This window comes from Convolutriloba macropyga, chromosome 13 (genome assembly GCF_964194025.1).
Source record: "Convolutriloba macropyga chromosome 13, txConMacr16.3, whole genome shotgun sequence".
In the NCBI taxonomy this organism is placed as follows: Eukaryota; Metazoa; Xenacoelomorpha; order Acoela; family Convolutidae; genus Convolutriloba; species Convolutriloba macropyga.
In genome coordinates, this window is record NC_134480.1 from 41,772,624 (window position 1) to 41,788,755 (window position 16,132).

At 34.6% G+C, this 16,132-nt stretch overlaps 1 protein-coding gene across 1 annotated transcript; it reads left to right on the forward strand.

Annotated features, from left to right (window-relative positions):
* Positions 1-4,486: 4,486 nt before the first annotated feature.
* On the forward strand, positions 4,487-13,648 carry LOC142351605 (MFS-type transporter SLC18B1-like). The gene is made up of 2 exons (XM_075403744.1): positions 4,487-5,146; positions 12,551-13,648. Exons 1-2 carry the CDS (start codon positions 4,776-4,778, stop codon positions 13,560-13,562), a joined length of 1,383 nt encoding a protein of 460 aa, XP_075259859.1. The 5' UTR covers positions 4,487-4,775; the 3' UTR covers positions 13,563-13,648.
* The last annotated feature ends 2,484 nt before the right edge of the window (positions 13,649-16,132 follow it).

Consider the following 16,132-nt stretch of genomic DNA (forward strand, 5'->3'; position numbering starts at 1 on the left):
TATTTCCTGTTTCGGCGTGACCAAAATCACTACTCCAATTTGACTTCAAAAATCATGAAAATGTGTGAACAGATCTTAAAAACATAGCCGGAAGAATTCCGGAAACGACTCGAAGTGAAAATCTATTTAACCGCCATCCAACTACTCCTCAGAAAAAACTTGCCTCCACTAATTTACAATTATCACTAAACCAAACCATAAAATAAAAAAGTAAAAACAAAAAAATCAAATCTGTTAAACTCTGAAAAAAAAATCGGATCAAATTTTCTTATAAATCAAGATCCCGAAATAACTATTTTTGCCAAAATTACTTCATCAAAACAACTAGAGCTTACTAAAACCAATTAAGCGAATGTTTTAAAAATACTTGAGGCCAAATTACGATAAAAAAAGCTCTTAAAAACAACCTGCACTAAAAAACTGGAAAAAATTACAAATTTTTTAATATTACAAAATCATATAAAACCAAAGAAAAATTCTTTTCAGCGAATAGGGTATATAGATGCTCGCAAAACAATAGGCAAGTCATAATAGGCTACGAAACTTGTCTAAAAAACAGGAAAAAAAAACGAAAAACTGCAAAAAAAAATTAAGGAAAATAGTTCCAATTTTCGCCATTTTTTGTCATGTTTCTCAACAAAATGATTCATATCCAAAATTGCCCAAACTTATTACTAAACAACTAGAACAACTATTGTGAACCCTAAACCTCCACAAAAGCCATAAAAAATTAAGGAAGAATAGAAACGGCATTCAAAAAAATTGAACAAAAAAAATATAAATAAATGAATTTTTTTTAATAGTAGAAGGAAACATGAAGCCGAATAAAGTTCCTTTGCAATGAGGGCTTAAAAAACTCGCAAAACAATGAGCAAGTTATTATAGGGTGTGTAAGACACTTGTGTAAGATTTAAAAAAAAGAAAAACTGCAAAAAATGACAAAAAAGGTTTAAAATTTTCTCAATTTCTCTGCCAATTTTCCTAAGAAAAAAATGATTTATACCAAAAAAACTTTAATCAATTGGTATCTGACAATTCCTAAAGTAACAAGTTTCTAATCGAATCCCACTTAAAGCAGTAAAACAAAAAACAGGTAAAAAATCATTAAATTTCGTCTAAAAATCAGCAAAACTGATCAAAAACTATCAAAACTGGCCAAATTATCATTAAAAATCAAATTAACTACTTGAAACCTTCAATTCCTATCAAAACAAACCTAAAACTAATACAATATTATAATCAAACCTCATAATCATCAAAAGTTTCAAAAAACTGCTTTTAAAAGCCGCACGTGAACAAAAAAAATTCGCTCGCTTAGAGAATATTTTTTCACAAATCAATTTCTCGCTCTCTCAAAAACAGCGGTATGAACAAAAACCACTCTCTTTTCGCTCCGCTCTTCACTTTTGTTCAGCACCAAAATCACTCCAAATTTTTTCACGAGTTTTATTTCCCGCTTCAAAAATCACTCCAGTAAATTGATTAAAAAAAAGGACTTCTCCAATACTCCTCTTCGAGTCGTAAAAAAAAGACAGCGCCCCAATACAATTCAAATTCTTTGAATTGTAAAAAAATAGGAGCGCTATAATAGCCGGCTGAGAAGATGAGGGCGGCTATTAATTACTTAAACTCCCCAGACCACAACCTAGGAGTAATTAGAACAAAACGTCGACAAAACTTATGTTGCCTAGACCTCTATGCACCTAATTGCAACCTAACGGCACCAGAGTTCTGTTGTTTCATCGCTCTTTAGACATCACTTTTCAAGAATTAACTATTGAACTTGACTTCAAAAACCTCTTTGACGCTATTAACTCATATTTCAAAAATGCATTTCAGCTCTCCGCAAATGTTCATGTGTCTGTGCAATTCTTCGTTCTTCAGCTTGTCAATATTGTACGTATAAAAATGGGTAAAGCATTTCAAATATGTGAGAGATGTCAAAAAGGAAAGAAAAACGTCATTTTATGAATAAATTGTCGAGACAATTGCATACACTTAAAATTTTTTACAGGGGATTTGAATGTCGTAAAAACATATTTTGACAAAAATTCGAGCTAATTTGCTCATAAAATGGCGTCGAGAATTTAGCTTATCGCAAACTAAAATGGCGTCAAAAATTAGCTTGTTATCACAAACTTTCCGTGAAGCGGTTGATAATTTTCTCATTGTCATCAACATCTGCAAAATTAACACAATTAGGTAACAATTTTGCAAACATTTCCCGAAAATTCAAGTGAATTACAGTTTCAATTCAGCTGTTATTGTAAGTTCTTGTGATTTTGAGACTGTTCAAAGATGGAAGCTTAGTTTCATTTCTTTCCTTATTTTTTATTCCAAATAGTCTAGCTTGGCATTGATTGTGAAATGTTTGATTTAGTAACATCAAAATGGTTCTTCATCAATTTATTATCTAACAGTATATGTACTATCTAATCATGTATTGAGTTACATTTTTGTATGAAAGTTTAATTGCATCGCTACTCCGCCAATGGTACCGCTCTTAAAAAATCTCCCAGTTCAAAAAAAAATATTGCCTGATGATTAAAACGTTCCTCTTGAAATTGTGGAAAACAAAATATTCAATTACATATGCTACATTCATATTAAAATTGTAACATTTAGCATTTCAAGGCAATTTTATTTAGGTTTTCATTTAAAAAATATCCAAAAAATATGGACCTAAAAGAAACGGATATTTACTATTTGAAATTTATCATTCGATTTCCTATTACAAACTATTGTCGATAAATTTCTCTACTTTTCTTTGAACAATTTTTATTCAATACATTTTTAAGCAAAGATTTCACGCCATTAAGTGAATGAGAAAAAAAAAACAGTTTGACCAAACATGATCAATGAACATTTCACACAATAACCCTGCAAAGATACACACAAACTAAAAGGAAAAAAAGTATATTGATCTTAGTGTGATAAATCAACCATAACCATAGGCTTTCTCTTTCTCGCATTCTACTTTCCACCCCCCCCCCTCTCACTCCTCTCCCGTTTCTGCATCGCCATCACCTTAAGACAGAGAATAAGACGACTGAGCTGACTAATTATTTGGGGTTAACATCATGCTATTTTAAAAGCTAATTGTTTCTGGCTAGTTAAATTGTCGCAACTTCCTTTCAGCCCAAAATGCCTTTTTATTCATTACTTTTCCCAACATTTTTACCCCTCTGGTAAGGTTTCGTCCTTGTTTTTTCTCTTTCACACACTGTTCTTCAAACACCATAGCATCCATTAATTAGTTCACGCACACACAGCTAAATTACGCGTAAACTACAAAAAAAAACAGGGTCTTTGTTTCAAAGAAACTACACAAAAAAAACAAGTTTTACTGAAAAAACTTTTGTTTTTCTTTTCATATTTTCTTCTGAATATATCAAATTAGTAAACTTAATTACCGCAAGGAACATTACTTGCTTGAATTCACCAAAAGCTTTACTTTGAAAAGTCACTGCCGATTATTAAGAACTCGCTTTATATTCAGTTAATGCGAAGTCAGCCTTGAGAGCCCCTCTGTGACGTTAATTGCTGAAACCTTCATTATCTCGCTGAAACTTTCATTTCCAGTTTCAATATCTCGTTAACAATTGGTTAATCAATTTCGATGACAATATTAATGAACTTCGATATGATGTACTAGTAAATATAATATATCACCGACATCTCATAATTCCTACCTGCTTTTTACTCAAGGCTGAGTAATATTTTTACATCAATCAAAAATGAGACGTCAATCAGTTTTCTATTACTAATCTACAATAGACTGCTTAATTCTTTTACTGGGCGCCGAAAACGTTGACAATTCTCATCAAAATTTCAGATGACTGTCATTTATCAACTTTTGTCGTCAAGTTAATTCTTAATTGTCATTATCAGATTTATCTTTTACTCGATACGAACAAAACAACTTCATTCTGAGTCTTACTTGATTTTGCAAAATTCTTCGCGTAAATAGTCTTGCAGCTTAATTTATGAAATTTTTGCCAACTTTCCAAATACACACCGAAGATTGAATTCCTACTAAATTGTAGTCCACAAAAATATCAAATTATAATCTTTTCAAGATATCTTAAAACACGTTTTTTGTAAAATTTACTTTAAAAAATGCATTAAAATGAATAAATATTGACTATTTTTTTTATTAAACTCGTTGAATTGTCGTTTATTTGTCGGGTTGAGTTAGATACAGTTAGAAGCAAAACACAAAAGTCAAAAATTAGTCAGATAAAATTTTTGGGAAAAACTAGGTAAAGATTGCATTAAACTTGGTCACGGCGGTCGCGACGCTTTATTACACTATGGGTACAATAGCTTATGCATACCTGAACGTATTAGTGTCTTAGCGGCGAAGCTTTTTATGGCCCTCTTATGTTAATTAATTATAACAATCGAGTAGTGCGTGTGACCAGATTTTGGATAATTCAGCTTTTCAGACTTCCGTTTCTGCATTTCTGCAGCTGTTGAGGGGAACACATTGGAGCCAGGAGAAATATTTCCAATTGACAAATTTATATTTCTCAACGGGATTAAATTCCACGCCAAGAAAAAATATTCCCCATTATTCGTATACTCCAATTGTTTCTACTCATTTTTTGTCACTTATCACAGTTTTTTTTCCTGTTTTATTCATAAGTTCGCTCCCGAACATTCAAATTTATTATTTCCTTAAAATTTTGATACATTTCGTACAAACAACACTTCATCGCAATTTTTCATTTTGTTTACTTTTTAGTCAATATTTTGTTTGTCATATAAGACAAATGGAAAACCATTACGACAAGGAAAACGAGTTTACGCCAGTTCTGGGCAAATCCGAACCCGTATCCTATGGAAAACACATGAAAACATTTTGTGTATCGTTCAAAAACAGTTCCTATTGGAATATTTTCCCAATTTTACTCGCCATTTTATCCCATAATTTCACGTGTTCTTCAGTCGCCCCTGTATTCTCCGTTTTTGCAGAAGAAGTGCACGCCCGATGGTCCAAGACGTACACCGGCTGTGTGATTGGGTCATTCGACTCTGGGAACATGATTTCCAGCTTCCTGATTGGGGCTCTGCTGGCAAAATACCTGAGAGGACACCTGTACAAGACACTGATTGGGGCAACTTTCACATCTGGGTTCATTAGGTATTCATCAACAGTTATATTTACAAAACAATAGAATTATAACGGAGGCCTCAAATTATTAAATGACTGAGTAAGAGCAGGAGAAGAGGTGACACTAAATGCGAAGTCACTAGAATTAGTTAAAGACAATATTTACCCCTCCCCCTTCTACTCAAATTATTTTAAGTTTTTTAATAACACTAGACAAAAGATGCAGTTTTAATATGTCAAGTTGAATCAAAATCTTTGCATAAATTAGAACTGTTTGAGACCAATTTTTGCAATAAGAAATCCACGCAAGGCTTTACAAGAAAACAAAAAGTGGATCCTAGTTCTTTTCATTAAACAAATACATACTGTGGACTAAGACCTGTAAGATTCCGAACTTTGATAGGCGACCCGGAACGAGAACTAGAGCCCAGATCACAAAATTCGAAAGGTTATTTTAGATAATTGGTCTTTCATGAAAACCCCGTTATTTGCTTTTTTGGTTTGATTAAAACAGTCACCGTAACTTTTCAATTAAATGCTCTAAATTAAACAACAGCATACTAAAATTAATAACAAAATCCAACACACCATTACAACTTGAGATTTAATCGAAAACTGAAACAATGACAAACAGAATTAGCTCAGATCTAAAAAAGAACTAAACAGAATAATGACATGTAATCCGTAGGTATCGTAAACTGCAATAATTTACTTAGGTAAATTGATATAGGCGACTCCGATAGTGCTACCTATTCGGCTGCGCGCGTTCGTAAAACTGTAAAAACATCAGAGTGCCGACTCTATCGGCCAATTGACCATTCCAGCAACTTGAAAAACGAAATGTAGGAGCATCATCAGAGCCTTAGCTCTATTGGATTATAGCTTTATTGCCCTCTAGCTCAATCGCTCCGGCAAAATAACACCGCGACGCTATATAGTGGTCACCAGAGCGTCTCAATTTTCACTATCGTCAAACTATATCAACAATCACCTACTAACTCACTCATTGTTAGAAATTTCTCAGTTGTACTCATAGTGTAAGCGGCTTTTATAATCAGTCGAGCAAAAAATTTGATTGCGCAAACCAAACAACTGTCATTATGGCAGAAGGATCTATGCCTTCTCATTTTCCCTCGGTTTGTTAACTTAATTTCAATAATGCTTCGTATGTAGTACCATTTATGTCAATGATTTCAACACGTACTTGATCAATTTCAGTCAAGATGGCCGAAATACTTGATCAAAATAATCAATTAATCTTCTGAAAATATTCCGAAGCTTTTATTTGGACAAGGGTATCTTGGGAGCTATGGATCTCTTCCTGCCAATTAAGGTTTGTGCTCGTGGCCTATTTATACTTCACCATTGATGTTAATAATGAAAATTTAAAACGCTATTGCGGAATTGACAAAGAACGGTATCATTTTTATACACCAAAGAATTGATAGCAAACCACAGATAACAATATCAATCGGTTTGGCGTTCACAGAAGTGAAACATACCTTTTATTGGTAGCAGTATTTTGGCTTTTAAAAAGAGGGAGAACAAATTTTTAGTCCCAACTTTTGAAAATTTGCAGAAAGAAATTCGATTTTTGTTGGTTATAATGAATGCTAACGCAAACAAAAAACTTCAACGTAACAAAATTATAGCGACGTCTTCTAAATTGTTGGGCCACAAAGAATGGAACCTGCGATCGAGTTGCTCTCTGTTAGGTTCACTTTTTTTGATATTTTTTAAAAAGAGCGGATCATATGCCATTGCTGTGGAGGATTTATTGATCGCTCTTGAAAAATTTCCCTATAGTCAAACTCCAACAGCTTTTAATTAAAAAAGGGAAATCTTCTAGAGCGACCAACAAATATTACACAGCACGCGCATCTGTTCCGCTCAAACTAAAGAGCACTAGAACGGGATCAAACCTCCGCGGAAAATACTATGTTAATAGGTTGTAACCCTTATGTCAAAAAATTGTTGCTACATGACCGCAGTATCAAAAGCGCGTCAGTTAATGCTACAAGTGACCTATGAACTCTTATAAGCAAACATTACAGCGATTAGGTAAACAACTGTGTCTTATCTTGAAAGGAACTAATCTATTTTCTTTACTGCTTCAAACTAAAGTAAGTATTTTTTCTAATTAGAATGTTTTTTCTTCATTTATGCCTTATTTCTATGTTCATTGGTGCTTACTATTGGCCAATCTTCTGGTTAGAATATCAAGAACTGGGGAAAACTCCTTGAGAAATCAGGACTTGATTGCTATATATTCAATCTCTCTGGTGAAATACTTTTTCAACCTTAGGTCGGCCGACATTGCAAAAACTCCTTCATCTAAAACCTATGTGTATGTCAGTCCGCCTTTACAAACGAAAGTGCACTGAGAAGCTATGCGAGCAAACACGCTGGCTCTTCCGCTCCTGCCATTTATCTAACTTTCTCCTTAACCTACTAAAGTTTCAGTCAAATAAAATAGTGCAGAAAATGAAGCCAAGACCACAAAAAAACTACGTTAGAAGAAGAAACTCCGCATTCAACTGTGATTATTAATTTTGACAGTAATCATGATGATGATAGTTTATAAAATATTTTGTTTTCCTCGCCTGCAATCGTTCAAATTTTTCTATCCGACGTTGTTCTATCTCTATTCATTTCAACTCTGGCCGCAAACAACTGTCTCGCAAGTGCTAATCGCGCCATACTTGTCAATATCGTTCTTTCTGGCTCCAGCTCCCAAATCCTCTTCCTCCAGTCTTTTTCCACTTTCGCTTGTTTCGTTTTGCAGCCATCTTGATTGCCTTCACACCTGTCCCTAGCCGATATTTCTGTGCCTTACAGGGATACATTTTAACAATCAGTTTTATCAACAAGCATTTCATTTATGGTAGTGTTGGTGTCCGGCGGTTGTTATTTGTGGATAATTTTGGTATTTTTATTTGTTGGTCAACACTTTATGTCAACTCTAAAGCTTTTACTTCAATTTTTCATGACCAACCAGTTTAGTTGACAATGGGCCCATGTAGAACTAAAGTTTTGCGTGGTTATTCAGTACTTAAATTGTTTTTTAAGATATTCTCAAGCAATAATTTGGAGCCTTAAAGAGACATTTACAATCTAAGTTCACAAGAATTAGAATTTTTGCGCACTTCGAAGGTTAAAAACCAGGCAAACTGTCTAATTCATCGTAACGAAAAAACACCAATTTTGATCGAAGGCCAGGGAAACTGCATTTTATCAACAATTTTTTGAAAATGTTATTTTGCGATCAATTCTGAGACCATTTTGGTGAGTTAATATTGAGTCAACGTCGATAAGTTCAGCTAAACGTTACAGCTATGTTAAAACTGACATTAGTCGAAAACGGTCTTTTTATAAATGGAGGCCTCAACGAATGACGAACCCAGTCCCAGAGTAATAAAATTATGACACATCGAACTGAAATTTTAGAGTCTTCTACATGGGCGTCAGAAAAAAGTTTATAATTTCGATCAAGAAATTTTAGGCCGATCTCCAAGTATATCACTATCCCTACTATCAAAAAATGCAAACCGATATTGATGTTTGATAAATTAGTAAGAAACAAAAACAGTTTTCATCTTGAAACAATGTGTCTTCTTACAAAATCAGTTTAGAAAAACATTTAAGAGTTCAGGTCATTATCTATTAAAAACAATTTAACAAACAATCTCATTTTCTCTTTATAGCTCACTGTAGTTGATATTAATTTATATAGTATGCACTTTGTCTAATGACAAAGCAGTGTCCAATTCTGCAGTTTTAGAACTTTCAGTCATATTTATATGATATAATTCATAGTAATTGTGAATTAGGAAGTAAAAAATTAGTACAAGTAATTATTGTCTAGTCTGAAGCCCATTCAGGGTAGAATAAATAATTGAAAAGATTTTTCTGAATTTCGTTTTTTGTTTTTTCCACAAATTTATCGAGGTTTAAACTTTTGTAAATATTTGTCTGATTTCTATTGTTTTTGTTTAATTTTTTGTTTTTTACGCAACTTTTTGCCAGTTTTGCAGAACAAAATGTACTATTAAACTGTTTGATGCAATTATTGGCTAATATTTCGGCAAAATTTTCCAAAATTCATCTTTTTTCCATCAAAAACGACCTCAAAATAAGATTCTGTAGTCTACTTTGTATTTATTTGCTGGATTTACAAAATCAAAAACTGCTGAATTAGTTTTGGTCAGCTCCAGTGGGGCTAATTTTACTTGCACGTATTCTTGAAATATTCTTGCAGTTCTTTGCTACATTATTTGGATAGTTAACTAAAATGCATAATTTATTTTCGATATAATGATTTTTGGACAGTAAGTTATCACTTCCCATATTATTCGAAACAATTACGTGTTCCTTTTGGAAGCAGAGCATTAGCCAGGCAAATTTGGTCTAATCGTTTTTTAATGACCAAGAACTATTGGAGTGTAATCAGTCAGTGTAATTTTTAAAATATATTTTCGAAAGTTTTTGGCTTTTCTACTTCAGAGCAGAACAAATCGACTCAAGGGATCCTAATGATAAGTCTAATTGAATTCCCATGGACTTTTACGGAACTCTCTTTCAAGCTCAGTCAAAAACTTAAGCTCGTTTTGACTTTTAAGAAAACCTGCTTTCAAAACAGGAAATGAATTAATGAGTTCGCCATAATTTTATTCCTCCGTTTTGGGCAATTTTCAGCTTAATGTCAGCAAAGTTTTTTTTTCAGATTGCATCTTCTTTTTGGTCATTTTTGTGGTTTTACTTTTTACGTAGTGGTTCCTCCGAGTTGATATATCGAGTGTTCAAAAATTTTTTTTTGGTTTTAAGAAATTTTTCAACCTTTGAGATTGTTTTCCTTTTTTCACAATTTTGACATTTCAGTTTTTGCATTATTGGCATTTTAAAAGAAGGCATTTTAAAAGAAGGCTTTGAAATCAAATGTTTATAGTAAAACAGACGTAGTTTTTAACTTTGCACCTGCCTGTTCGTTTTTCTCTCCTTTTTTTTACCTAGAATCATTATTTAGAGGTCAAATATTACACTATTTGGGTTCAAGAAAGGCACAATTGAGCATATTTAATTATTTTGATGAATTGCCTTTTGCTTTTATGGCCTCGAAATCTGTAAAACATAAATTCAACACAAAAAAACATCTTTGCAAAACATAAATTCAATTTCTGAGTTTTGTCTGTGTTTGTCGTTCTTTTTCTAGACGAAAAACATATGCTTAATAATTACAGATCCCAATTGAGATGTTATAAGCAAAGTTTCTGGTTTAATTATAAAGAGGTCAAATGTCACAATTCTGATGTTCTGGAAAAACTTAGATACTTACAATAAATGTTGAAAATTTTGAAAAAATGCAAGTTCTATAAAAAAAAGGTAAAAATTGTGATATTAAAAAGTTGAAAACTAATCCATGGCTAATAAAGGTTTTTCAATAACTTATTATCAAACCCCTTAGGAAGTAATCTGGGCCCTAGGTAGGGAAAAGCTTGAATCTTGAATAATGACAAATGACAAGAAAATTGAAAAAATTGCAGGTTTTGTAAAAAAAAATGCTAAAAATCGCAATGTTAAAATGTTGAAAACATTATGTTACCACTACAAACTAACAGTAAGCAGTAACCTATTATCAAACCCTAGAGTAGGTTCCTCGAAACCTAGGGCTGACAAATTTCAACAAAAAATAGCTTGATAAAAATTGTGAAAATAAGTATAAAATTGCGTGTTTTTAGCAATCGGTTGTTCGTCAGTAGCCACTGGGGGGGGGGGGGGTTCAACGGTGGGCTGATGGGGAGGGACGGGGGTGGGTGGGTCAACAGTTGAGTGAGGGCAACAGCGCGTTGGTGGCGGGGGGGTTGGGGAAGAAAGTCGGGGGTCAATAGAGGGGGTCTTCAACCTCTAAGAACCGCTCTTCACACCATAAGTGTAAGTCTCCAAAACAGTTTGAGCTAAAACAGAGCTGAAAGGCTCTAAGAGCACTTAATGCCAGCTGGGCGCTACCTGTTTATCCCGTTTTTGAGGACGAAACGTCAAATGGGTCAGACGAAACATCGGTCAAGCGAAAATCGCATAAAAAGACCGACAATGTTGAAAACATTATGTTACCACTACAAACTAACAGTAAGCAGTAACCTATTATCAAACCCTAGAGTAGGTTCCTCGAAACCTAGGGCTGACAAATTTCAACAAAAAATAGCTTGATAAAAATTGTGAAAATAAGTATAAAATTGCGTGTTTTTAGCAATCGGTTGTTCGTCAGTAGCCACTGGGGGGGGGGGGGGGGGTGCAACGGTGGGCTGATGGGGAGGGACGGGGGTGGGTGGGTCAATAGAGGGGGTCAATAGAGGGGGTCTTCAACCTCTAAGAACCGCTCTTCACACCATAAGTGTAAGTCTCCAAAACAGTTTGAGCTAAAACAGAGCTGAAAGGCTCTAAGAGCACTTAATGCCAGCTGGGCGCTACCTGTTTATCCCGTTTTTGAGGACGAAACGTCAAATGGGTCAGACGAAATATCGGTCAAGCGAAAATCGCATAAAAAGACCGACAGGACTGATATAATTGCTACAAACTTTGAGAGCAATTAAAAATATTCGAATATGTGAAAGCGTTCTTTCTGTTCCTCTTTTGGTAGAAATTTAGAACAATAAATTGGATGAGTGGGATCGGAACATTATCTGCGAACGCGCATTACCGAGCCTCCTGGTTTTCCTAAAAAATTACAGAATATCGTTCAGCGTTGTTGTATAAAAACAAAAACTCGTTTCTGCTTTGCCATATGCTGATTTTTCGCGGGATATTTAAAAGAATATATGTTTAACGAAAGATTAGAACAAGAATTCTGAAAAACTTTATTACCAAATAATATGTTTGTTCACAGTTTATTTTTTCGCAGATGGCCCAACAGGATTTCATTTCAGAGAAAACTGTCAAAGTTTTAATGATGTAATAGTTTAAAAGTTATAAGTCACTTTTTTCAAGCCAACTGGCTGACTTTATTGATTTTTCTACATCGTGAAACCTTGAGAATGTTTTTTTAATGATACAGTTTTTACATCTTTGTTTTCTTTAATAGAACTAAAAAGAGAAGTTTTTCCTTAAACATAATAGACTGACCACAGACCTAGCGTTCTCAAACATACAGCGGGTGACCGGGTTGATTCGATTATAGGTTACTTTGGGGGACAAGTATTAGGGTTTTTATAGATAAATAATTATATTTCAATTGGAGAATTAGAATCATTTTCACTTTGATTCGAAATTTGGTACAAAATCCACAATAATTGAATTTAGCTGACGAAAAATTTGAACAGAAAAACAATTTAGATAACGTGAAATTCATTCAGGAGCATAAAATAAGCATTAGAGCAAAAAAGAGAGAAGACAAAAATACCAGCAATTAACAATGACAGTGAAATCTTTCTGCTGTTTCAGCTTCTGTTTTGGATTCGTCATGGCGACTTTTGACTCTTCCAGAATTGTGCCCACATGCATAGTCCTCAGACACTTAGAGGGGGGCTGTTTCTCTGTAGCCTGGATCTCGGCACTCTCAATTGTGATTGGTCGATTCGGAGAGGAAAACATCAGCACGTCATTCGCTGTCGTCAACAGTGCCGGAGTAACTGGGTTCATGATTGGACCAGCTCTTGGAACTGGAATCTTAGCCGTCAGTAATGACTATCTCTACCCTTTTCTGTTCACAGGAACCGTCAGCATAGTAGCCGCGATAGTTCTCCTAATTTTCCAAGAGTCTCAATCGCAAGAAAGCGGGCCAGCCTACGAGTTCTTAGAATACAACATTGTTGAAGGCGGCAAATGTTCCCTAATGCGGAATGTATTTTTACAAACCGAGATGCCCTACTATTTGCTTATATTGCCCGTACCCTGCATAGCTGTGGGTTGCTTTGAAGTCAGCATTTCGCCCTATTTTGACAAACCCTTCTCTCTAGCAGTGGTTTCGTTTCTCTGGCTGGGCACTACAGGGTTGTACACTGTTACGTCATTAGTCTGCGGAACCCTCTACGACAGAGGTTATTACGTCATAATAGTGGGCTCAAGTGCTATTCTGCTTATTGGCTGTGTCGGGTTATGGCTTCGACTTCCGGTTTCGTTGCAAGCTTTGCTTTTATTCTGCTTTCCGCTAGGATGTGCTTCGCTTATCGCTCCTATTTACAGATTCATCCGATTCGCAATTCTGGACGTGGACTCCATGGAAAACGTGGATCTCCTCGTCTCGTCTCTGATCAATGCCGTGTATTCCCTAAGTAGGGGTTCGGGCGCCTTCGTGTTCGGGGGGATTCTTTGGGAATCGTTAGGGTTCCACGGTTCCTGGTTCTGTGTCTCTGTTTTGGCCCTGATAGCTTTCCTTCTGTGCTTAGTGCTGATGATAAACGGGACACTAACTAGGCTGAAGATGCTGACTTTGAATAAAGTCGAAGTTATTTAATCTTATAATGCTAATTTATAAGTTTCAAAGCCCAACGCTTTGTCAATGGGTAATTTTTTTGGGTCTTTCCACTTACAGTACACACCCCCCCCCCCCCCCCCCATAATTTCGGCCCCCGTAATATACTTTATATGCTAAATAAGCGGGGGGCTGTAAAAGGAAAGACTCAATTTTTTAAACAGACAATGAAGACATGCCAGTTTAAAATTATTGTTTTCCTCAGCATAATTTAATTAATACGGAAAGATGAATAGGAACCTGTTAATAAGATGTTCTGGTTGATAGGGGGGTATTTTTATTACTGAGAGCGAGATCTTATTGTCCAAAATATATCAGAGTGGTACGTCACTCTTACGTTACTCAGGACTAAAGAATGCTTTTTTGTTTAAATCTTAGAATATATAGGTTAAGACTCGGGTTCATTGTTTGTCCGTTAGCTGTTCCTCCTTATAGACAAGGTGACTTCGGAACTGTTTCTTTTTCCCGGTTTTTTAAACACAATTTAATCATTTGTAATGCTACAAAAGAATGAACCGTTTTACCTCCTGCTGCAAAAAAAACCACAGACGGACAAATTTTGAGTCATGTTGGGGGGGGGGGGTGCAGGAGCAAGTACTGTGAAAATGGACCAGTACTCCAGTACTGGATTTGAACCAGCATCGCGTACTTACAAATCTGGATATTGTGCTACCCATTAAAACACCTGGTCTTAAGTTGTCGAACTTGGGCATCCTTTATAACTCATTCTCTTGTTCTTTCTTGTTCCTCGAGGCTTCGTCTCTTTAACCAAATTTACATACAAGAAGAATAACTTCTTGTCAAGCTTAGCTTAGAAACTTAAGAACAATTTGCATTAGGTTCTCTCTCAACCTTCTAAGAGTTCAGCGGGAAAAGGAAACAGGTCCTTTTCGTCAATTGCTGATTTTAATTACCTGAAATAAATGATTGTCAACGATATCTCCTTCTATTCATTATTAACATTTCGAAATATGAATTTGTAGTTTTTCTGCTGAATAATTTGTAAATTTTGTATTCATAAAATAAATTCCAATTTATATCTGATGTGATCAAAAATAGCAAACGTTGTAATTAATTTGTAGTGAAAGAATATAAATTGAAAGCTGCTTTCGTGATGATGTCTTTAATGTCTACCCGTGTCGAGCACTTTTACTGGAATCAATCAGCAATAATTAATTGCAGAAAAAAAACTCTGATTCAGTGCTGAATTAGCCTAAAATTTAGGGTCATCTTTGATTCTCAATTTTTCAACCAATTTTTAAAACAAACCGACTGACGTCGTATGAATTGCTTTCGAAGGTCAAGCTGGGGCAATTTAATTATAAAGTAATAGGAAGTGTAGCTTGGAATTGTTTTATGGATGCAAAAAACCGTCAATGCAACAAGAGTTTGAACCCACACATCCAGGATAAGAGTCAAACACCTTAAACACTAGGCTAAAATGCCTTTGCAGGTTATTCGCTCACAATCAATTTAATATTAGCTTGCAAGAAAGAGAGCAAATAAGATTACTCAAAAATTAAGAACTCAAGCAAGAAAAAATCATTCAAGATCTTGAAGAAGGATCTAGAACAAAAACGCAAAAAGCATAAAGCAAAATTTTGCATTAAAAACATAGCCGGTGGAAAGAAAGTACTCAAAGAGTCATTTAACAAAAACTTTAAATCAACGCCGCCAATTTCAGAATTATTAAACACAAATAAAAACAAAGCCATAGATAGAAAGAAGCAATTTTTAGTGAGAAATCTGGTTAGGTGTGTTTTTGTGGTGGAGGGGGTTTAGGTAGTTCGCCGGGTGGGGGGGGGGGTATTTAAGCGGTCCGGTAAGCGGGAAAGAAGGAAGGGTGGTGGAAGGCAGAGGGGTTAGATGATATGTAGGCCTTTGGTCGGCAGTTTAGATAGATGAGATAGACTTAGGTGGCATCAAAAATTCTCAAAATGATGTTTTCATCTTAAATACCACCAGAAGTTTTTAGTCAAAAAACAAGTCACGAAAAAATTGCTCAGTTTACCTAAGAATTGTTCCAATAACCATCTTCAAATCGAAAAAAGACACACGCCTTTACAATAATTGCTTTAAACTTCATTCGAGAGCAATTAATAACTATAAATCAATGTAGGAACGGAAACTATAATTTCAACGAATTGGGAACAAACTAAATTATTACTGAATTTGAAATATCCCCCAACAAAGAAGCAAATTATAAAATTGAATACATAAAAAGATAATAACGGCAAAGAAATTTAAACTAATGAGAACGATTGAATGTAAATATTGATTCTGATAAAGACTCTATGATTGATCTACCACAAAATTCTCACACAGGTAATGGCGGATTAGAAACCCATATTAAGGACTTATGATATCAAAGTTAAGAGTGACCTTCCAAAAATTTTAACCAAAAAGTCATTTTTAACACGACGATTAGGAATCTTTGGTAAAAATAGGACTAAACCATCATATCAAAATATAGATAAGCAGTCTATATATATATATATATATATATATATATATATATATATACATATATATATATATATATATATATAAAT

What these genes read in the sequence shown, in the direction of transcription:
- LOC142351605 (XM_075403744.1), top strand. Translation starts at nt 4,776, where the DNA reads ATGGAAAACCATTACGACAAGGAAAACGAGTTTACGCCAGTTCTGGGC. An exon ending in TTCACATCTGGGTTCATTAG is followed by an intron (nt 5,147 to 12,550) that starts GTATTCATCAAC and finishes CTGCTGTTTCAG; the next exon opens with CTTCTGTTTTGGATTCGTCA.